Here is a 23,681-nt window from a genome sequence, read left to right as displayed (position 1 = left end):
TAGAGCTGCTTTAATGGACCCATAAAGAAGAACAGACACACTCCTGAATGAAAGAATCAACACCCGTGGTCCATGGTGATGTGATACAGAGTTGAGTCATTTTCATTTTATTCCCTCAGACTCTGAAAGATTGCCTTTGATCTCAGTGAATGGAGCAAGACTCCTTCCCAAGTTCACAGTTGAGGCAGGAATGCAGAAGAAAAATCCTTCATCAAAGCGGTCTGTTTTCTTAAGAATCTACTGAGTATAAATTTTTATCACTTCTTTCTTTAAACTGGCCGCATTTTCTGTTGTTGCAGTTTGACACATACATGGCACAGCTGGATTTAGTTCTTGTGTGGTAAACATTTGTCTTGTATTTGGAGAATGCGTAAGTCTTTGCACGCATTAATTGAACCCATTTAACATATTGTGACGTTCAAACATTCTAAAACACTGACATGGCCACATTAATAGCTGCATGTTGGCAGAGATACATTTTGCATTATGGCCTATTGAGGGAAGTAAAAGAAGGAAATATGAATGTAGCTCTGTGTGTGCGCACACGTTTTTGTTGTGTACTGATCTCTGTGAAGAATAAAGACTTTTAAAGCCACTCTGCTCTAAAAGGCAATAGGACCTTGCATCCACAGTGTGTTGGGATTCTCCTTCTTCCTCTCCTTGATGCTCCATCAAGTTCAGTTTTGCTCAGTTTAAGTCAAATCCCAGTATTTGTCTTGATGCATGCTCAATATTCTAGTTAAGGAAATCCCCAAAAAGTTGATTCTGTTCATCTGGACGTTTTCAGTGGGAGAAACGTTTCGTCATCATAAGGTGACTTCTTCAGTCTCAGCTGACTGCAGGTTTCCAACCTTATAAACAGTACATTTGCACAATAACTGAAACTAGCCCACTGAATTTCTCTCTGTGAATGGTACTCATGGCTACTGATCAATAGTGGTTGACCAATGGTCATGACAAGTTGCATATAATTGATCAAGGAACTGACCTCGCAGCCCATTATTCAGTGGGCTGGTTTTAGTCATTGTGCAAATGTGCTGTTAGGTTTTGTATTGTTGATTGTCATTTATGCTTAGAAATATCTACTTATATATGCTTAGAGTTTTATAATTAGTTGTAGATTGGTAGAGGTTTGATCCTTGATAGTCTGCAAACTTTGTGTGCATTAGAGAGCACTCTGGGAGCATGGGAGAGGTCGTACCTTGTCTTATTGTTTTATGGTAGGATAAACGTATCTATATCTGTTTTAGGCTAAGTGCCTTTTGTTTAGATGAACTGCTGGACTTCCAGACCAGCAGGTTTAGGGAAGTCATTTATGGGGTCACACTCTGACCCCACACACACACACTTACACAACACACAGGCAACGTACTCTTTGTTTGTATGTAGACGTCATATGTTAAATATGTTAATGAACCTATGTATATTCATGTAACCTCAATAAAAGAGCAGTGTTACGGGGGAGTGGACGAGAGCAACTGGGGTCAAGCGAAGGAACGGCGTTTGTCCGGTTCTCTCCCGTGCACGAGAAACATGAAGAACTTTGCCTACTTCGTGTCTTGCTTGCTGTGTAATTATATTGTCTTCAACGTTCCAGCGAATAGGTTTGTAGCTTGAACCTATCATGTACTGTTTATAAGGTTGGAAACCTGCAGTGACTTGAGACTGAAGAAGTCACCTGATGATGACAAAACGTTTCTCACTGAAAACGTCCAGACGAACAGAATCAACTTTTTCAGAAGTCCCAGTATCACTGTGGAGCAGGGATATGTTAGGGTTAACGCTCAAAGTGAGTACTGAGTAAAGTGCGACAGGACAGAGCCAAAGTTTTAAGGCTGAGTAATTTATCCATGTTGGCAATCTGTCTGTGTTTATAAGTTAGATGATTGAGTGATAGGTTGCCGGATTACTTACAATGATCGTGGGCTCAAGAGTTGGGAGTTCGCCTTGTAATCGGAAGGTTGCCGGTTCGAGTCCCGGCTTGGACAGTCTCGGTCGTTGTGTCCTTGGGCAAGACACTTCACCCGTTGCCTACTGGTGGTGGTCAGAGGGCCCGGTGGCGCTAGTGTCCGGCAGCCTCGCCTCTGTCAGTGCGCCCCAGGGTGGCTGTGGCTACAATGTAGCTTGCGATCACCAGTGTGTGGATGACTGGATATGTAAAGCGCTTTGGGGTCCTTAGGGACTAGTAAAGCGCTATATAAATACAGGCCATTTACCATTTACAATCAGCCCCAGACGTGAAAAGAATTCAGTGCAGTCATTGGCTGATTTCTCCTGGTCACATGAAGGTTACTCTCCTGTTTTTTTCCTCTAGTATGACTGAGGCCATAGTTTCACAGAGAATATAGATAATATTCATCAGTAATTTCAGTAAGTTAGCTCTGATATTTTATTTTTGTTTGTTTTAACTGTTGTTGTTTTTTTTTATTCTTTTCCATTTTTGAAACTTCTATGTGAAACTCTGATGTAGACCTCTCCATCAGCTGCACATTGTGTTTACAGCTGATTAGCATGTTGTGTATCCTGTGCTGTTGCATTTATATTAAACCTATTTAACGTGAATCCTCCGCAGTACTGATGTGTTCATAGGTGCTCACCTGTGGAAGAAGTATTCTCAACCTCCGCTGATGTACAAATATCAAGTAAAAGTACTGCATTACATGTAGGGTTTTTCAGTCCTGGTTTGTTCACCGTGACTGATGATTGATTATGTATGACTTTGTTAGATAACCAATGAGGAAACGTGTTAATGCTGCAGGTGGAGTGGGATTGATATTCACTTTTTTCTGATTTTTGGATCATATGAACTTTTATTGAAATGACACTATGAGAGAAGCTCAGAGAAAAAAGTCACAGGACAGCAGCTGAAACCTTTTACCCAGGGGTGTCAAACTTAAATGAGCTGTGTGCCACTCCTGGCACTGTCGTCTCATTGGAGGGCCACTTTAATGTTCAAGTAGTACAAAACAAACAAACAAGAAAACACCCACAAATATTTCCTAATATGTAGTGTTTGTTTGTTTGGTTTTTAAAAAAAATTCAAATATTGTATATTGACAAGACAATTTTTTTCTCTCTCTCTTAACTAACGGAAGCCTTTCATTGAATGACCAAATAAACATGTTGGTCCTCTCTTTCTGGCTAGACATGTGGCAGCACTTCTGCTATCATTTTGTTCATATTTAACAGAATAAAAATGCAGTGTACACATTAGTTTTTGACTCTCACTGAACTAACACAGCCAATCCCTCAGCATGTTTGTACTCTGGTCACATTGCCTTGCTGTCCATTTTTGGCTTTTTAAAGAACTTGTTTTAACATTGCACTCAACAACAAACAAATCCTCCCTAACAAAAAAAGTAACTTCACAGATCAAACTGCATTATATTTCTTCACATTAACATAGGGAGCCCCCCACCCCGGGCCACGAGTTTGAGACCCCTGCTTTAACCAATAAGAACACAGCAACAATTTGTGGGTGGACTCTTTTACTGAATCAATCAGGTGGCAGGATGAGATCATCAGTCTACACAGTTCTCAATAGATACAGGTAGAATCAGACTCCCCTGTCTCTGATGAGGTCCTGATGTATTCTGGGTAATGTCCTGAAGCTGAATGGAAACTCTTTTCTGAATGCTGACTGGCTAATGGCCTAGTGGAGGTATGATGATGTCATCATCTTCAGTCTCGTCCCGATTGGACGCTGAAAGAGTTCGACTTCCTGTTTCTGCAAAATATGAGAAAATGAAACCAGATCAGACTTCTTACTCAGTAGCCCTGAGATCAGCTCAAAGGTCAATCAATAATCAATAACTTTATTGCTTTGCGTTCATCTGTATGGGCAAAGAAAACCGCCATCATGGTGGTTAGAAAATAAAAGGTGGGGCCTCCTAAGGAGCTGAATTCTGGATCATGGTGAAGGATTTATGTTTAAACTTTAAACAGGAGTGTAATGGGAAAAGATAATAAAGTGTAGATAAAAAATAAACTGTGGATCAAACAGTTTACAATGTGGTTCTTATCTCATGGTAATTCTGTGGTGTCCACAGATGGCTGTTTCTGTCCTCTAATAGATTGACTACTGAAAACTTTGGACAGTCACCGAAGTTTAAACCATTGTTTAATATTTGCAAAGATTTAAACATCAGTAGAAATTTGCCCTTACATTAACTGTCCTTACATTAACTGTATGGAGGAAGAAATAAATAACAGAGCTCTCTGAAAGTTATCCTCAATGATCCTCAAAACTGTTTGGTCCCAAAGCACCTGAACTCACTTTTTCTAATTCCATGTTGTGGAACAGGACCCAGGTTTATGCTAGAACAAAGAACTTACATGGATAGCTTCCTGGACTGGCCTTCCTTCATGCCGCACCCCCGATCCATTGTTTTACTGCGCTGATCCAAGGTACTGGTCCTGTGGTCTCTCTGCTCTAGAGTACTGGTCCTGTGGTCTCGCTGATCCAAGGTACTGGTTCTGTGGTCTCTCTGGTCCAATGTACTGGTTCTGTGATCCACTATATTGTTCCTGTGATCCATGTTAACTGTCCTGTAGTCAAGTGTATTAGGCCTGTGGTCTCTCTGCTCTAGATTACTGGTCCTGTGGTCTCTCTGGTCCAGCGTACTGGCCCTGTCCAGGAGACTAGTAGTGTTGCTACGGATCAGGACTGGCATGGAGGAGGCAGACTGGGCTCCCATGCTGAAGTGAGCTGTCCTTAAAGAGTCATCTGTAAGAGACATGAAAACAGTAAAGACACTCATATAGAGACTGACTTTGAAGTCGATCAGGCCTGAGTGTCAGTAAGCTACCTTTACTGGTCAACATGGAGGCCTTCCCAGATGCAGATCCACTGCTCAGCTCTTTGACCTTCCTGAAACACACAATTGATAAATCAACTAGAATATAATGGACTTCTGGAACCTGACGCCAACACACACCCATTCTCAAACCGATGGATGCATCAGAGTCAGGTTGGATTTTGGTGTCTTTACAGAAGATACATAAACATTACTGTTTTGAAAATGTGAAGCTGGGTGTGCTAGCTAGCAAAGTGTGGAGTAAGGTCTTTCTCAGAGCTTGTTTAGAGTTAAAAAAAAGTTTCTAATTAAAAGAGCTAATTTTATACAAACCAACCTAAAAAATTTCCAACACACACAAACACGCTAACAAGATACATGTTCATCTGTGGATTAATCAGTGCCATAGAATTATAAGTCTTTACAGTCCAAATTAATGAAAATACAGTTCAAATCAAAAGTTTAAGACCACTTAAAAATGGCATAAAATCGCATTTTGCATTGTTGGATCTTAACAAGGTTCTAAGTAGAGCTTTAACATGCAACAAGAAGAAATGGGAGTGAGACAAAACATTCTTTGAACATGCAATTTATTGAAAACAACGCCTAAACTGAAACAGGCTGTTACAGCTGATCAAAAGTTTAAGACCACACCTGCAAAGAACCCCGTAAACCCCCCAAAACAGAAATCAAATTCCAAACATGAACTCAGTAATGAGTAGCTTCACCGTTATTGCTGTTCATTTCAAATATTCGTATTCGTTGCGGCATGCTTGATGCAAGAGTTTCCATGAGGTGTCTGGGACCATTCTCCAAGTGGTGAAGACGGCCACATGAAGGGCATCTACTGTCTGGAACTGTTTTCCATTTTTGTTAAGTACCCTTACCATCCGTCCTGAAAGGTTCTCAATTGGATTTAGATCAGGGGAACACACATGATAGATGTTATTTTACTGGAAGAAGTACCTTGTCCTGTGGACATTGTGTACTATAGCATTGTCTTGTTGAAAAATACCGATTGTTAGTACACAGACGAGTGTTCTCAGTCATGAAGGATGCTCTCTGCAACATCTGGACATAGCCAATGGCCGTTTGACGCTCCTGCACCTCCTGAAGCTCCATTGTTCCACTGAAGGAAAAAGCACCCCAGACCATTATGGCGCCCCCTCCACTGTGGCATGTAGAAAACATCGCAGGTGGGATCTGCTTGTCATGCCAGTAATGTTGGACACCATCAGGACCATCAAGGTTAATTTTTTTCTCATCAGAGAATAAAACTTTCTTCCACCTTTCAATGTCCCATGTTTGGTGCTCTCTTGCAAAGTCCAAATGGTCAGTTCTGTAGCGTTCAAGGAGACGAGGCCTTTGAAGACATTTTTTGTTTTTGAAGCCCATTAGTCTCAGATGTCATCTGATGATTATGGGGCTGCAGTCGGCACCAGTAACGCCTTAATTTGGGTCAAGGATCTTCCAGTGTCTTGACGGACAGCCAATTGGATCCTCCAGCTCAGTGCTAGTGAAATTTATTTGGATTTTCCACTTGACTCTTCTGCTCCATAAATCTCAGGATCATTTAAGAAATTCCAAATGACCGTCTTACTGCATCCCACCTCAGCAGTGATGGCGAGCAGCAAGAGACCCTGCTTATGCAGTTCAACAACATGACCACGTTCAAAAAGGGAAAGTTTCTTTGCCTTTGCCATCAGAATGTCATGACAGTGTGACCTCCTGACAGAAAATGACAATGAATCCACATTTTTGGCCTTTTAAAGGCATGTGGTCCTAAACTTTTGATCAGCTGTAAAACAGCCCATTTCAGTTTAAGCATTGTTCTCAATAAATTTAATGCTCAAAAAATTGTTTTGTCTCACTCCCATTTCTTGTTGCATGTTGAAGTTCTACATGGAACCTTGTTAAGCTACAGCCATACATAATATGAGTTTTTGCCATTTTTCAAGTGGTTTTAAACGTTTGATCAGGATTGTATGAAGCAGGGACCCTGACATTACACACAGGATACTGAGATGGTGCCTACTGCTACCCCTGATAAGGTACCTGTTGAATATCATTTAGATAAGAAGGTATCGGGTCCGCGAGATCTTCAACACACGCCTCCGGCAGAGCTTCAACAGCATTCCAAGGGAGACTGGGGGACATTGAGTCCGAATGGACCATGTTCAGCGTCTCCATTGCCGAAGCTGCTGCATTGAGCTGCGGCCGCAAGGTGGTTGGTGACTGCTGTGGTGGTGATCCCCGAACCAAATGGTGGACACCAGAGGTGAAGGTATCGACAGGCCAAGCGGAATGCGGCACGGGCAGTGGCTGAAGCAAAAACTCGGGTGTGGGAGGAGTTCGGAGAGGCCATGGAAAAAGACTTTCGGACTGCCTTGAAGAGATTCTGGCAAACCGTCAGGCGTCTCAGGAGGGGAAAGCGGTGCTCTACCTGCACTGTGTATAGTGCTGGCGGAGCGCTGCTGACATCGACTGGGAAATTTGTCAGGCGGTGGAAGGAATTGGGATTAGGGCTGTGGCTGCAGTGATGCGGACACTGCACCCGCCCGTCGTGGTGAAGAGGGAGCTGAGTGTAAATGCGAAGCTCTCAATTTACCGGTCGATCTACGTCCCTACCCTCACCTATGGCCACGAGCTGTAACCGAAAGAACAAGATCGCGAATACAAGCGGCAGAAGTGAGCTTCCTCCGAAGGGTGGATGGCCTCCCTTAGAAATAGGATGAGAAGTTCGGCCATCCGGGAGGGGTTCAGAGTAGAGCCGCTGCTGCGCCACATCGAAAGGAGCCAGCTGAGGTGGTTCGGGCATCTGACAAGGATGCCCCCTGGGCTTCCCCCCTGACCCGGCCTCGGATAAAGCGGATGAAGATGGATGGATGGATGGTATTGGGTCTTTAAGATAAGATGGAGCATGATTATTCAAGACTTTTATGTGTTAAGTAAGGATTTTAAGCTTGATTCTGGAAGCCAGTGAAGGGAAGCCAATACAGGAGAAATATGCTCTCTCTTTCTAGTCCCTATCAGTACTCTTGCATTTGGATTAACTGAAGGCTTTTCATGGAATTTTTAGGACATCCTGATAATAATGAATTACAGTAGTCCAGCCTTGAAGTAAGTAAATATTTCAAATTTTAGAAATATTACACAAATGGAAGAAAGCAGTCCTAAATATTTGTTTAATATGTAAATTGAAGGACATATCCTGGTTAAAAATAACTCCAAGGTCCTCACAGTGTTACTGGAGGCCAAGGTAATGCCATCCATTGTGTATCTGTTGCCATAAGGATAATGTTTATATAATTTTTTGTCAATGTCATAGCTGTAATTGCAAGTGGAATCTGTTACTTTTTTTTCATTTAGTTGAAATGATGCTGATTTTATTTTGAAGGTCAAGCTTGCCTAAACAATTATTGCACTGCTCGTGTGTGAGAGTGGGTATAAGCTACCGGTAAGCAAGTAGGAAGCAGGAGCGTGCAATGTGCTGGGTAAAAGCTTTAACTAAAAAAGTGGACAATTGTAAAGAAACTTCAGAAGAATGGCAACCAGTTCATTTTGCGACATGCAGCCAACGAGGCATTATTAGCATGATCTTTTTTTACTGTAATAAATGTTATTTTACATGTGGTCTTACTTTGTATTAATGGTCTTTACTTTGTCAATATTATATATAATATTCACAGTTGGTCACAGATGAGATCTTTGTATAGCAGAATTCAAACCTCAGGCTAGACTCAGAATGACCTTTGTCTCAGCCTTGTTAATACAGAGACACACATTTTTTCTGTGCTGCAGAAGGTTTACATGTATGTAATTAAGGGTGAGGGTGGAGGAAGTTGATGTTCTTACAGAGATCTGTCTGAGGTCACAGGTTTAGATGTTGTCGGCTGACTGGTGAGGGACCGACTCCGTGACAGCTTTGCCTTTCTCATCTCTTTACCTGCACAGAGAGGAGATCATCATCACCGTCATCACCATCATTAACATCATCATCATCGTCTCACCATAGGAGGATGAGGCGCCTGCAGATGAGGACACAGACATGGACTTGGTGGCAGATAGACTGGTCTTGCTGTCTCTTCCTGTCAAAGAAACATGGTTTACAGACTGAACTGCAGGTCTAAATTTCTGCTGAGACTGCCCCCCCCAGCTCACTTTTTCTCTCCGGGTGTTTGTCAGAGTTCAGTTTTCCTTCATTCTGCTGCCTCTCCAGCTGTTCCTGACAACACAAAGACATTTTTATAACAAAGCAAGGCAGCTCAGGCTGTAGTCTAGTAGCAGGTCTCAGACTCACCATCTCCAGCAACAGCGTCTCCTCCTTCTCCTTCTTCTGGTCCAACAAGTCCCTCTCCTGCCTCTTATGAAACTGTCCACAGACACAAGACATGAAGGAGGTTAGAGGTCAGTAGTAAACCTGTATTCTCATTTCAGCTCCATGTTAAAGCAACTTCTTACAGGTTCTGAGAGGTCTAGTTTGTCCAGTTCCAAGACTGTCTGGAAAAGACGATGGAAACATTGATCACCTTCATCAACAACACAGTCAGAATCTGAAGTCTGCAGACCTGAATATCTGGAATAGTCTGGACTCTGGTAGGCGTTACCTTGCGAATCATGGCCACCACATCTTTGTCTTTCTCTTTGCAAAGCAGCTTCTGGACGCAGAAGTCAAGTTTCTGTAGCAGCTGTTTGTCAGCTGGCAGACGAAGCGAAGAACGCAACCTGGGCAGCAACTGGCACAGCTTGTACCTGAGAGCCAGAAAGGTGTGTTTAGTAGGATGTCGGACAGATTTGCCAATGTCTCATTGGACGAAATGAGTATGATGTACCTGACATTGGCAACTGGGTCATGGACTAGCTCCAGTGCTGGAATCAGGAAATGTTTGTTGAAGTATTTTCTGGAGAAAATCTCTGTGGCAGTTTCACAAACATCTAGGAACCTCAGACGATGCCAGTAGCTGCGTCCCTGAGCCAGATCTGAGATTATCAGATTGTCAGCATTTACATGTTAGCTGCATTCCTATTGATGTTCTGCTGTTCAAATGTCAGAGTAAAAGTGCCAGAAGAACCAGAAATGTTCTGACCTTGTATGAGTCGCCCCATCATCTCCTGACGCTGCTCCTGTTTGCGGTTGTAGCGCAGGAATGTGCAGAATGTGCGAGCTGCCGCCTTCTGTACCGGCAACACTTTCTGCAACCAAAACAGCAGTGTTATTGTCACAGGGATACTATGGGATATTGTATGTAGGATACTATGGGATATTGTATGTAGCATGCTGTGACGTGGTGTGGCATGTGGCAGTGCTCACATTGGTGGTGAGGATAATGAAGATGCGAGGTGAGAAGCTCTGGTGTAGCAGCTCTCCAGGAAGCAGTCTTGCCAGGCAGCTATAACGTTGTAGCAGCTTCTCGTGAAGCCGCCAACGTAAGGAACGTCCAATCTTCTGTTCAGCTAACAGTAGTCCTGCCATCAGATCTGGGAACTTGATTAAAGGAAGCAATGAGAGATAAACTAAAGTGAAAATGAAAATTTTTATTTTCTCACCTTATTGTCCAACGTCTGGTTCTCTCCTCGTGACAGAACTGTCTCCAAAGTTTCTTCTACATGAGTCATCAGAGCATCCAGCACCTCAAGAGAAAATCCAACATAACACTTTATTCAAATAAAACCTGATGTATGATTTTCTAAACTGTGACATCACAGAAAGTTATTGGCATTTGGCCCTAAATCCTGATTGATGAAACAGTGATAGTGGGCATTGCCGCTCACCTCCAGTGCATCATCCTGAAGCAGACACAGAAGTTCTTTATGGACCAGCTGGACTTTTGAACCAAGCAACTTGACCACCTGACAGCAAGGTGGGAAAGGAAGCAGTCAATCAGAGTGAGGCAATCATTTAGCAATTTTATTTGATCATTTATGTCTTTCTTTCTCAGCCAAAAGGCCCAATCCCTGAGGATAGACCATCTGGAATCAGGCCTGGATCTCACCTGGTGGAAACTGGCTGCTGCGCTGCGCCGGACACAGACCTCTGGGTCACTACAAAGACTAGAGAAAGAAGGGTACAGCTCCGATAGGAAATGAGCTGTGTCTGCAAAAACCACCATAGCCTGCATGGAGAGAAGAGGAAGTGACCCCACCACCTAAAGAGCTGACGAACTGTGAGTGTTTGTCTGTGGGTTTGTGTGCACATGTGTACCGGCAGGTTGTAGCAGCAGTTGCAGCGGATAAGCGTGGATTCGTTGTTGCTATCAGTCTGGTTTCCATCAGTCTGCAGTCCAGTGGTACACATCTCCTTAAATGTCTGCAGTAAATGACTCTTCTGCTCATCTAACAGTGAGCCTGAAACACGATCATCAAACAGTATGATCCACAGAAGTGATCTAAAACAGAGTGTTTCAGATCACTTCTGTGGATCACAACAGACTGCTCTTTTCAAGCACTCCTTCCAGGTTCCTGTCCCTCAGCAGGCAGTGTTCAGATATTCTGCAGTGCTGGTGTTCTATAGGGGCAAGGCTTTCACACCGGGTAACTTTAGAAGTGTAGAGCTCACTGAACTCCCAGACTTGCTGCTATTTGCAGCCTTTCACCTGATATGTCTTAACCTCCTAAGACCCAAACTCTTCCACCGCATGCGTTTTTAATTTCTCTTTGATATTTAGGTTGATTGGGACTTGATGAATGTAAAAACAAAGAATTACCAGATTTTTTTTTTACCTAATTTTTGTTTCTAAGAAAAATGAGAGCCACATATGAGGATATTCATTTAAAATTTCCATAGAACAGTAGCAGTATAATGTCCTCGTAAGTGGATATCAGGCCCTTGTAGAGCAAAATTGAGTATTTTGGTCTAAATAACCCAAAATGTGATGTCCATATATGTGGACACCAAAAAAAAATTAATTTAAACAAATGACTTTTGTTTCTACTGGTCCTACCTGCCAATTCATTGCAGAGCTTCCCAAACCGGAATGACAAAGATGCCATAATTGCTTCATCCTCCTGCAGCGAGGCCTCACACACCGCCATCACCAAAGGAATGACAACGTGGAGTTGGTCATCTGAGAAGAAGAATTTTTAAACTAGCTGTTTACAAATACACACTGAATAGACTAAAATACTGGGCCACCTATGCATACCGCATGAAATCTGACTTACCGCTGTCCATCATCTCCATTAGGTTGATGATTGTGTCAAAGGCAGCAAGGCGGACACTGCTGTCCTCATCTCCAGCAAGTTCCACTAGATCAGGAAGAAGCTCTGTCCTGGTGTCATCCACCCTGAAAGAAAAACAGCACATATGTTTGGTAGGTGTTGGGTTTTGTTTGATTTTTGGTTGCTTGGTTACTGTCTGGCTAGTGGTTGGTTAGTGGTGAGATTTCATCTGGTCGGTGCAGGGCTTTTGATTGGTCAGTGTTGCGTTTTACCCAATGATTGTTTATTCAGTATTTGCTTGCAATTACCCAGTGGCTCTCGCAATGCTCTCCAGCTGACGGCACATACAGGCTCGGACTTCAAATTCCGGGTCCTGACATAAAGAACGAGCCAAAGGCAGCAGCTCCTTCTTTACACTGATGCACAGAAACAGAGTTAGTATTAGACCAAATGAGAGAACTCTTTGTATTATAATACTACAGAGTACTACTTGCTGCAGCTCACATGTAGGAATCAAATTTGCAGGCAACTTTTCCTAAAATGCGACAGCTAGCCAGCCGAGCCTGAGGAGCGTGAGACAGCTGAGACTGATGTAGTAGGGGGTTCAGCACCTGTGGAGACACGCATTTCATTGACCATATAAATCTGGTAAATAATCAGTTCAAGTCAATTCTTTTGCAATTAAGCCTAATCTTAAAAGTAGAGATAGTGTCTGTCTCCCTCCTATTCTACTTTTAAATATTGTATGAACAACAAGTAAGCCTGCAGTGCGAGAGCGAAGTGCTATAATGGGGTAATATGGTACTATAAAGTCATTAAGATAAGATGGGGCCTGATTGTTTAAGACGTTGTATGTGAGGAGCAGGATTTTAATTTCTGGATTTAACAGGGAGCTAATGAAGGGAAGCCAAAATAGGAGAAATATGCTCTCTCTTTTTAGTCCTTGTAAGTACTCTTACTGCAGCATTTTGGATTAACTGATTAGCCAGCATTAACTGACCTCTTGTTTGATGGTTTCTTTGGGCAGAGCGTTGATAGCTAATAGCAGAGTTTCCAGCCAGGCGTTGCTCACCACTGTCAATGAAGATGGCAAAATCAGTAACAAACAAGGCAATTTTGATGTCAGAATGTCAGATATACAGATGTTTTATACAGATGTTTGTTGCTGTGTATGTTGGCAGTATAAAAATGATGTCATTATTTATAAGCCATGAAATATTCTTAAAATCTGGAGCAAGCAAAAGTTGCTTTTATTGAATATTGTCTTTGGGGTGTGAGGTTAGAGCTTATCCCAGCTGTCATACGTACACCGTAGACTGGAAAGGTCCATCAAAGAATAACACCACAATTATAGCACTTACACAAAAATTGCAACCACACACCTTCTCATCAGGACCTACAGATCTCTACAGGGAGAAAGGACCTGGACACATTTGAAACTGTTATCAATGAAAGGAGCCCAGCAAACCAGGGTTTCTTTTTTTCTTGTTGTCACGTCTGAAGTTCAGGTTTTTACCTGTGTCTCTGTGGTTCAGGTGCAACAAGACAATCTTTAGGATGGAATAAGTGTGGGTGTGGATCAGTATGATGTCATCTTGAAGGATGGTTAAAAATGACGCCGCTGCAGCCAGCTGGATTTCAGCTCCAGCTCCGTTCAGAACCTCCTGGGTCACACAGACAGGACAGGTTACCTGTAAGACACACCTGTACATTGCACCTGTCATTTTGTGGCCATACTCTGATGTCCTTGAAGTACAGTGTGACAGAGGTAACTTACCCGAACTTTTGGTACCACTCTACGAAATGTTTCAGCTGGATTCTGTCGGACGAGACTCGAGAGGTTACTGATGACACTGACCCTCTGCACCTCCTGACCAACACTGAAGAGCCGAGGGGAGACAGCGGGGATGCAGAGTTGACATAGAAGGGGAGACAGAGGGAAGAGAGAGGGGAGGAAAGAGGGGAGATAGAATGAGTAGTCAGAATGTTTCCAGGTCAGAAAGGTGTGGATTGGTCTATGGTAGCTGCTTTGCACTGTTCAGTTTCATCTTCTACTGCTGTTACTACTGCTGAAACACAACAAACTACTGCTCTTTATTTGATGTTGTTTATTATATTGTTTATTATATTGCTCTCTTTTTTTTTGCTTGTTTTCTCTTTTTTCTTTCTCAACATGTGATCCAGGTGATTGATATATGTATTTTTTGTCTGTTTGTTTTGTTGGTTTTTGTTTTTTTGCCCTTTATCACCGTTCCTCTTCCCTGCTGTTTTTCTTTCCCTACCTCTCTTTCTTTCTCCCTTTTCTTTCCCCTGTCCCATGTGTAGCAAGTGAAAATAGAATAAAATAAACAATTGTGGTGGACCACTGGAGGGCTCCACTCACACCCAGTTCTCAGGAAGTGTTGTTGCTGTGTTTTGGAGGGAAAAGTATTCAGTTGTGTGGTGATGAGTAATAAACGAGCAGTGTTAATCAAGAGCTCTCGTGTCATCTGTGTTTACCTCCATAATGGTAACCCCTGACTCGAACATGGTGCAGTCCGATGGTGGCACCGACTCCGCTCTGGATGCATCAGCAGCCGCCAGCCCTCTGCCTACGGCTGCAGCTGCGTTTGCTGTGGCGCTCAAGCTGCCAGACTTTTGGCTTCACGATCCCCCGTCGTGGTTCGTGCACGTGGAGGCTCAGTTTGCTCTTCGTGGCATCTCGGCTGATATCACCATGTGGTGGCCTCTCTCAACCCACTAGCCACCCGTCGTGCGTTGACTCTATTCCGGGACCCACCCACCCGAGGGAAGTATGCCGCCCTTAAGGAGTTGCTTCTTCGGCGCAATGCCCTCTCCAACGCAGAGCGAGCCGAGAAGCTCCTCTGCCTATCAGGCCTGGGTGGCGGTACGGCTCTTGAACTGATGGAGCACATGCTATCCTTTCTCGGACCGGACGACGGGGGATTCCTCTTCGCCCACATCTTCCTCCGACAGCTGCCGGCGGCCGTGAGAGCCGGCCTCGCCAACTCTCCGCTTCTGGGCACAAAGGATTATCGCTCACTGGCTGAGGACGCGGATCATATTCTCCTGGCTACCTGCACTTTCCACGATCACGACCTAGTTCCAGCCTCCCCGGCGGCGCCTTCCACTTCCCCGTTGACCTGCCCCGACGTATCCGATCCTTCGCTGACGGCAAAGATCGCGGCACAGCAACACCACGGACGGGACCTCTGTTTCTACCATCAGCGTTTTGGCGCCGGAGCGCGCTGCTCTCTGCTGCCTTGTGCTTTTCTGACCCTGGGACACGGGCCCCGCCAGCGCGCTGTAGCGGCCGCCACCGCTAGCGACAAAGAAAAACTGCTCTTCATAGAAGACTCGCGCTCTGGGAGACGTTTCCTAGTGGACTCCAGCTCCCAGAAGAGCCTCCTTCCCCCGTCCGGAGGCGACAGTTTAGCAGCAGGCTGCGGACTGCAGCTTATTGCAGCTAATGGCTCTCCCATCGCAACGTTCAGGGAAAGGTTCGTGACTGTTTGTTTTCATGGTCAGGATTTCCAATGGACCTTTGTTGTTGCCACTAGCTCTGTACCTATTTTGGGCGCCGATTTTCTTTGTGCCCACGGACTGCTGGTCGATGTCACTAAGAGACGCTTAATTGATGCCCTGTCTTTTTCTTCAATACCCCGTTTCACTCGCACCATCGAGCCCCTGAATTGGGCTAATTTTGTGACTTCAGGGAATGTTTTTCAGCGTTTGCTCTTGGAGTTCCCTTCACTGACTGTTCCTAATTTCTCGAACACGGCAACGAAGCACAGGGTTGAACATTATATTCCGACGGTCGGTACCCCGGTGTTCGAATGCGCGCGCTGCCTCGACCCTGCGAAACTCTCCGTCGCTCGGGAAGAGTTTGCCGCAATGGAGCGCCTCGGCATAGTGCAGCTGTCGAATAGTGCCTGGGCTTCTCCGCTACACATGGTGCCCAAGTCAGACGGTCGGTGGCGGCCGTGTGGGGATTTTCGCCGTTTGAATAATGTTACAGAGAACGACCGTTACCCCATTCCCCACATCCAGGATTTTTCCGGCCACCTCGTATCGTCAAGGTACACGAAGACGAAAGGCGGCCCGCGCAAGACAGTCTGGGCGGCGCCTTTCAGGCCGAATGGTATGCGCAAAAATTCAAACAGGCCGAAAGGGGTAATAACGGCAGTTTTGGGGACGTCTTCGGTGCGCACGGGAACCCGGTGATACCCCCGCACCAAGTCAATTTTAGAAAAAATCGAGGTGCCTCGATTTTTTCTAAAATTGACTTCAGCGGTTGATGGACTCTGTCTTGCGCGGGCTGCCTTTCGACTTCGTGTACCTTGAAAATATATTGGTGGCCAGCTGTTCTGAGAGTCAGCACGCGTCCCATCTGCATCAGGGGTTCCAGCGCTTGGCGGCACACGGCCTGATCGTCAACTTCTCCAAGTGCCAGTTTGGCTTGCCGGTTCTGGATTTCTTGGGCCACTGCATTTCCGCTGATGGTGTGGTTCCGTTGCCAGACAAGGTCCAGGCCGTTTCGGCTTTTCCGCGTCCCGCGTCCGTTAAAGCGCTGCAGGAGTTCTTGGGGATGGTCAATTTGTACAACCGCAGAGCTGCGCACCTGCTGCAGCCTCTCTATGCTGCCTTGAAAAAGGTAAGGTAAAACAGGTAAGGACCCAATTGATTGGCTCACTGAACGCATCCAGGCATTTTCTGGGGCCAAGGCCGCGCTGGCAAACGCCGCCCTGCTGGCCCACCCGTTTCCGTCGGCGGAGATTGCGTTGACCTCCGACGTGTCGGACGTGGCGGTGGGCGCAGTGTTAGAACAGCGGGTCTCTGGTGCCTGGCCACTGCTCGCTTTTTTTAGTCGCACGCTTAGAAACAGTGAGCGCAAATATAGCGTTTTTGACAGGGAGTTGCTGGCCCTGCACCTCGCAATGCGGCATTTTCGTTTTTTCTCAAGGGTCGGAGCTTCACCGTGTACGTTGATCATAAACCCTTGACATTCGCGATGTCCAAGGTCTCTGATCCGTGGAGCGAGCGCCAGCAGCGCCAGTTGGCAGCCATTTCCGAGTTCACAACTGACATTCAGCACGTGGCTAGTAAGTCCAACTGCGTGGCTGACTGTCTATCCCGCGTGCTGGTTTCTCCCGTTTATGTTGGCATAGACTTTGAGGCTATGGCCGCTGACCAACAGGCCGACCCGGACGTCCTTGCCCTTCGGTCTGCGCAAACGGGCCTTGTACTGGAGGACAGACCCGTGTGGAACGGTGGGCCTAGCCTGTTTAGTGATGTTTCCACCAGCCGTCCACGCCCTGTAGTTCCCCTTTCGTGGCGTCGTTGCATTTTCGACTCCGTACACACCCTCTCTCATCCAGGCGTCCGGGCCTCGGTCAAGCTGGTCAGCGCTAGGTTCGTTTGGCCGGGCCTTCGTAAATCGGTGAAAGACTGGGCAGCCGCGTGCATCCCATGCCAACGTGCTAAGATCCATAGGCACACACATCCATAGGCGCCCCTCGAATCCTTCCGCGTTCCAGGGAGGCGTTTTGATCATGTGCATGTGGATCTGGTTGGTCCTCTGCCGCAGTCACAAGGTTTCACGCACCTTTTAACTGTAGTGGACTGCACAACCAAGTGCCTCTGGCGTCTACTACAGCAGCAGCAGTGGCCAAGGCATTTTTGTCAACGTGGGTTTCGCGTTTCGTTCCCCCGCCGACATCACCTCAGACAGGGGCCCCCAGTTCGTTGGTCTGCCATGGCTGACGGCCTGGGGGTCAAGGTCCACCAAACCACTGCGTACCACCCACAGGCCAACGGGATATGCGAACGTTTCCACCGGTCGCTTAAGGCCGCTTCTCTCACAGATGGCAACTGGGTTGACCACCTTCCATGGGTTTTACTGGGGTTGCGCTGCGCGGTTAAAGAAGATCTCAGTTCTTCCTCGGCTGAACTTGTCCTCGGTCAGCCCCTCCGGGTCCCTGGGGAATTCTTGCCCGAGAGCCCACCCCCGTGCTTCGCTCCCTATGTGCTGTCTCAGCCGTTCTGGACGTTTAATTAAAGCAAGGGTTCTGGACTAGGGGATGACCCTACTGGGTGTTCGGGGGTGGGGGGGGGGGGTGGACCACTGGAAGGGCTCCACTCACACCCAGTTCTCAGGAAGTGTTGTTGCTGTGTTTTGGAGGGGAAAGTATTCAGTTGTGTGGTGATGAGTAATAAATGAGCAGTGTTAATCGAGAGCTCTCGTGTCGTCTGTGTTTACCTCCACACAATAAAAGCAAAGGTGAATCAAATAGACCAAGGCCGGGATGGTCCATTTGGTAAAGTAAATCCATCGGGCATCTTTCTTTGCCTTTAGACAATAATTCTGATGGCAAAAGAACCAAACAGGACGGGGGGTGGGGGAATTACTTAAAGTGAGCAGTGAAGGTTTTGATTTTGACCCCCAAAAAGTTGCTCTTTCTGATGTAACCCCCCCATTTATCTTGGCAAGCACTACGAACATATTACTTGTGATCTCATGAGGCTTGTTTGTGTCTCGTTTTTAAAAATATATATTTTTGTTGTTTTGCTTCTGTTTCTTTACTTAATATTTATTTGAGAATAATAAAAAATATTGTTGATTTAAAAAATAACAAGCAAACAAACGAAGACGACCTGAACAGGGCAGGTTTATGGGTTCAGATCTGCTCCAGACTCCAGTCTGAGTCCTGTAGGCTCAAGTCCTGTTTATGAATGAGTTCAGTGAACTAATTTAAACCCTCTGGGATTGGACTGCTGATTACTTCCATTGTTCAATTAGCTCCACAGTTTACTGGGTCACAGCAAAGGAGGACGGGTGGAGGACAATGCTTTCAGCTCCACCCAAGGCATCCAGAAATCCACATAACTACAAAAGCTTTTGTATTTGTTCTTTACTGTAAACATAGCTGAACTTATTTTAGTCTCATTGTAACCTATTTAACTTAGAGAAAAAGAAACTCTGTGGCAGGTTAAAAAAGATTATGGTTATAGTCTCAGCTTGAACTCTGCTCCAGTTTCTTCATTTCCCCACAGGAATGAACAGATCTGCACCTGGAGCTGTCTGACAAACCTGGGGCACTAGGTGGGGTTTCAGTTTGAAGTGCTGTTGACCTGCGCATAAACCTTTGCTGAGACTCACCTGAGAAGGTAGACAGCTCTCTCAATGTCATTTAGGTCTTCATCCACAGTCAGCTGATCAATCTCTTCTGCAGTCTGATGGGAAAAACAAAAATACAAAGTCAGCTGATCAGAGTTACCTGTTTGATATGATTGTGCTGTCCTTAGGTGAGCTTTAATGACAGTTGACCCAACACAGACCCTAATCATATATGAGACCATCAGAGGTAAATATGACATTAAAAATCTCTAAAACTGCATTCAGCTTATGAAGCATAGTCTTTGTAAGATCTTTGTGTCTGCAGTCTCTGGTGGTCTTTCCTGGCAACCTCTGTGGTGGATATGCAAATGTGAATTAAGCTTTCTGTGACTCCAGGAAAATGTTTGTCTTGAGGTTGAGCTTAGACTGACTGACTTCTAAATTCTTCTAAATTCTGTTCCTTGGGACTGCTTGTTTTAGTTTTTGAGGCATTTCCCCACTCAAAAAACACCAGAATTTTTGGAGTGGGGAAAACACCAAACAAGGTGATCATTATAATGATCACTTTGTTTTCATGCAGTTGCAGCACATTGGAAACAGTTGTGTTTGGACATGGATTGGGATCATTTTTTGAGAACATTGAGTGATAGGATGTAAAAGCAAAAAAATAATGCATTAAAATGACCATGCGCAAACTTGCAGGAAACGAGCACAAGAGCAGTTTATGGGAGGAAAGAATTTGATTGGAGAATTAGGGTCATAAGGTCACTGCCTCGGTGAGAGTGATTATGAGTACGAGAGGATCCCAGAATCAGGTCTGAGCAACAGTTAGGAATTCAGAGGTCAGTTAAGGGCTATATATATGTGAGGGAGGAGGGGGTAGTATTTGTTAACAGTCTGAATGGCCCAGTGGAAGAAGCTGTTTGAGAGGTGCTTGTATGCACAATAAATTTCTGTTGCAGAGATGTGGGGGTCTGATTTATTTGACTAAACAAGGGGGCCCAAGCTCCCATAAAGTAGGGCGAAATATTTTTTCTCTGAAAAAATATGATTCATGCCATAGAATAACTATTACTACAAAGGTCCCACAGGGTAGTAACAATAAATAACGTTAACTGCATGTTAGCACAGTAAGTACTAATACAGCAAAATTATTTCTCTGTAAAGTACACATTTTGCATTAAAATGTTTGTTGTCATCATATGATAACATGACAAGATGTGAGAAGTTAATGATAAGTCTGTGATATTGCTTGCCACACAGACTAAAGCTAATCAGACCTCTGTCAGACCTTTGTCAAAGATCATAGCCAGAGCCTTTTAAGGACCTGGGTATTAATACCTGTGGTAACTACAACTAAAAAACAAAACAACACAAAAAACCCCCACCTGTGCTTAGAGCAAGCCATAAAGAATGAGAAACAGCAACTCCAACTCTGACCCTATGATTGTCAGCTGGAAAAAACAATGGAGTGCCCACTCCGGGTCAGGGATGAGTTCAAGTATCTCGGGATCTTGTTTATGTATAACTGTATAGATCAGTGTTTCCCAACCACTGTGCTGTGGCACATAGGTGTGGCGTGAGAAATGATTAGGTGTGCTGTGGAAGATTATCTGGACCTCTACTAAATGGTTGAGATGCCACTTAATGGTTTACGTATTTGTCATGCAAACACAAGTACAGTAGAATTTACAGTTGAAGAAAAATCAAATAAAGTGCCAAATTATAATTAAATTAATAACAAAAACTATCCCGGGCATTGGATACAGATTATTTCAAGTAGCATGCCAGCAAACATTGCTGGTTTTCATTCCATCAAAGGAAAGTATTATATCAAAAAACAAAATATATATTTTTTAAATCTGCAACTATGAAAAAGTGCAAAACACTCACATTCAGGCCATTTCTGATTGAATGCTACTGTGCAAAATCATTTTTGCTTTGCAAAAAATAAAAATAAAACAAAAACAGTGCAAATCTGGTTTGTTGACTTGGTTCAGACACAGCCAGGTGGAACCTTTTGAGAGCCATTGGTTTCTGGTTCTGTAGGGCACAGGAACTCGTGTAGAACAGGAATTCAAGTCAACGATGTATCCGAACAGCAGAATATGCCATCTCCTTAACTTGTAACTTATAACTTATAACTTGTCTTATACAGGTGTAATAGCATATCAGAAAACTCAGTTCCTCCCATATGCTAATTATATGTAAGGATGAGTGATGGGCATGCAATGGTGATCTTTGCGTTGGAGTTTTTGCTCCACCTTTTGACAGATGAAAGAGGCATGAACCCACAGGCATTGTTTAGAGGGTTGACACATTTGTTGTCGAACCATTTTACTGCAATCAGACCTTCTTCAGATCTGTAACCACAGGCCCTTCTTCATTAGGTTTTGGTCTGCCATCAGGGGAGCTCCACCAGTGCAGTTTGGCCATACAGTACCTGATACCCAAGGAGGTGTGCAAGTTCTGGACCAAGCTGAAACTTGTGAAGAGCTGAGGTTCTATTTATCAGTTTGCATAGTGTTTTTTACAACTTTGACTTCTAGAGGTAGCTTCTGTTCCTCTTCACTGAGGGCAACATATGCAAAGTGGACAGAACGTGGACGGAAGAAGTGTGGGGTGACATCACTCTTCACATGAATACCAGCTTTCCAAACTTGAGAAGCTGGAGAAGTACCAAGGGTTCAGTGAAGAGCTCAAGAAGATGTGGAGGGTGAAGGTAACAGTGGTCCAAGCGGTAATCAGAGCACTAGGTGTAGTAACTCCCAAGCTAGACAAGTGGCTCCAGAGATCCCAGGAACAACATTTGAGATCTCTTTCCAGAAGAGCGCAGTGCTAGTAACAGCTAAGATACTGCGCAGGACCCTCAATCTCCCAGGCCTCTGGTAGAGGACCCGAGATTGGAGGATAGACCGACTGCAGGGGTGAGAGGGGAATTTTGTTTTTTTGTTTTTTTTTTAAAGTTCCCATCTCGTCCTGTCAGCTTGAGGGTCCACCACTTCTATGTCTGGTTGGTTAGCCATCACCAACTTGTCTGTCTATCTGGAAGTCTGTCAGGATTTTAGCTCGGTCATTCTCGACCAGATGGCCAGTAATGCGTTACAAGTAACATGTTACTGTAATCCAATTACTTTTTCAAGTAACGAGAAATGTAAGGGATTAGCATTGCAAAAAAGTAATTATATAACTGTTACCTTCCCGTAAGCATGCTGCGTTACTGTGTTACTAAAGTGTTGTGATTTTGTTTGTGAGAGTGTTTCATGACAATGATGTAAGCACGTGCGGTGCACGTGGCAGCAACAGACGTGTGTTGATCAACAATGGATAATATGGAGTGTGGGAGAGAGTACAACCATGCAGCGTTTAAAGGGTGGATGTACTGAAATTACTTTAAGTTTTAGTCCGTAAAAAGTGACAAAAACATTAGCGTTCGCTATACACTCTGCGTGGGAAGAAAACTTCTTTCGACAGCGAAAAATTTAACTTCAAATCTCAAGCACCTAGCAAGCCGCCACGGGAGTGTGAAATTCACTGAGAAATCTCTAAATCCTCCCACTGACACGACACTGACAAACCTCCATCGGCCCCACTCCTGCTAAATGGGTGAAAATGCATTTAAGAGCAACAGGACTTAGTGCCACTGAATCTTTGATTTTATTTATTTTTTGCTGTGTTTTACTTGAATCTATTTGAAAGAGCGAGTGTTAACACAAAACATTATTTTATTTTATATGCTGGAATATGCTGCCCAAAGTGGAGGAGTTCAAGTATCTCGGGGTCTTGTTCGCGAGTGATGGGAGAAGGGAGCCGGAGATCAACAGACGGATTGGGGCTGCAGCTGCAGTAATGCAGCCGCTGCCTTTTTTGTTTGTTTGTTTTATGAACTTGCCAATTCCTGAGCATTGCTGTAATTCTGCAGTAAAGCTATTCCACAGTTTTACTCCATAAATAGTTACGCAAAAAGTTTTAACATTTGACCGTGCTTTAAGGATCTTCAGATTCAACTTACCGCTTAGTTCATAGTCTCCTTCTCTGTCATAGAACATCCTCTGTATATTTCCTGGTAACATATTGTATCTAGCTTTATACATAATTTTTTGCCGTTTTGTATTTTATAAGATCCATAAACTTCAATATTTTTAATTTCAAAAACATGGTGTTAGTATGGTCTCTATATCCAGCTTTACTAATCATCCTGATTGCTTTTTTTTTAATTTTACATATTGGTTGAAGTGAAGTTTTATATGTGTTTCCCCAAATTTCCGCACAGTATTCCAAATATGGCAATATAAGTGAACAGTAAAGTACCCGGAGTGATTTGGAAGGCAAACAATATTTAACTTTACTCAGTATGGAGACACTTCTTGACAGTTTAGCTTGTAAATACTTTATATGAGGTTTCCAGCAGATTTTGTTATCTATTATCACACCCAGAAATTTGACATTATTTACTAATAACTTTGCTTCGGCATCTTTTTTATAATTTCCGAATAACATAAATGTCGTTTTTTCCAAATTTAATGATAACTTATTTCTATCAAACCATGTTTTCAGTTTAATCATTTCTTGTGTGACAATTTCCAAAAGCTGCTGTAAGTTCTCTCCAG

The 23,681-nt window shown here is 44.2% G+C and overlaps 1 protein-coding gene across 5 annotated transcripts in view; it reads right to left on the bottom strand.

Annotated features, from left to right (window-relative positions):
• Positions 1–3,471: 3,471 nt before the first annotated feature.
• The window catches only part of ppp4r4 (protein phosphatase 4, regulatory subunit 4), a 30,674-nt gene continuing 10,464 nt past the window's right edge, over positions 3,472–23,681 (bottom strand). For 2 of the 5 annotated variants that reach the window (XM_005753325.1, XM_005753324.2), the window contains exons 2-25: positions 19,114–19,187; positions 13,732–13,834; positions 13,471–13,658; positions 12,955–13,028; positions 12,459–12,565; positions 12,263–12,370; positions 11,958–12,079; positions 11,738–11,860; positions 10,999–11,141; positions 10,790–10,909; positions 10,569–10,646; positions 10,344–10,427; positions 10,108–10,281; positions 9,884–9,989; positions 9,629–9,776; positions 9,404–9,548; positions 9,258–9,296; positions 9,097–9,168; positions 8,958–9,021; positions 8,807–8,884; positions 8,652–8,742; positions 4,809–4,870; positions 4,336–4,726; positions 3,472–3,727 (exon numbers count right to left, since the gene is read on the bottom strand). In XM_005753325.1, coding sequence (XP_005753382.1) covers positions 3,682–3,727; positions 4,336–4,726; positions 4,809–4,870; positions 8,652–8,742; positions 8,807–8,884; positions 8,958–9,021; positions 9,097–9,168; positions 9,258–9,296; positions 9,404–9,548; positions 9,629–9,776; positions 9,884–9,989; positions 10,108–10,281; positions 10,344–10,427; positions 10,569–10,646; positions 10,790–10,909; positions 10,999–11,141; positions 11,738–11,860; positions 11,958–12,079; positions 12,263–12,370; positions 12,459–12,565; positions 12,955–13,028; positions 13,471–13,658; positions 13,732–13,834; positions 19,114–19,144 — 2,697 coding nt within the window. In that variant the 5' untranslated portion in view covers positions 19,145–19,187 and the 3' untranslated portion in view covers positions 3,472–3,681. The remainder of the gene's footprint in view (positions 3,728–4,335; positions 4,727–4,808; positions 4,871–8,651; positions 8,743–8,806; positions 8,885–8,957; positions 9,022–9,096; positions 9,169–9,257; positions 9,297–9,403; positions 9,549–9,628; positions 9,777–9,883; positions 9,990–10,107; positions 10,282–10,343; positions 10,428–10,568; positions 10,647–10,789; positions 10,910–10,998; positions 11,142–11,737; positions 11,861–11,957; positions 12,080–12,262; positions 12,371–12,458; positions 12,566–12,954; positions 13,029–13,470; positions 13,659–13,731; positions 13,835–19,113; positions 19,188–23,681) is intronic. The other 3 variants (XM_005753321.1, XM_005753322.1, XM_005753323.1) reach the window with 3 other exon arrangements.

The sequence above is a fragment of the Pundamilia nyererei genome, unplaced genomic scaffold (assembly GCF_000239375.1).
Source record: "Pundamilia nyererei isolate P.nyererei 1_Seehausen unplaced genomic scaffold, PunNye1.0 scaffold00421, whole genome shotgun sequence".
Taxonomy (NCBI): Eukaryota; Metazoa; Chordata; class Actinopteri; order Cichliformes; family Cichlidae; genus Pundamilia; species Pundamilia nyererei.
The sequence above is the reverse complement of the archived record's forward strand: the minus strand, read 5'-3'. Positions and strand labels throughout refer to the sequence as shown.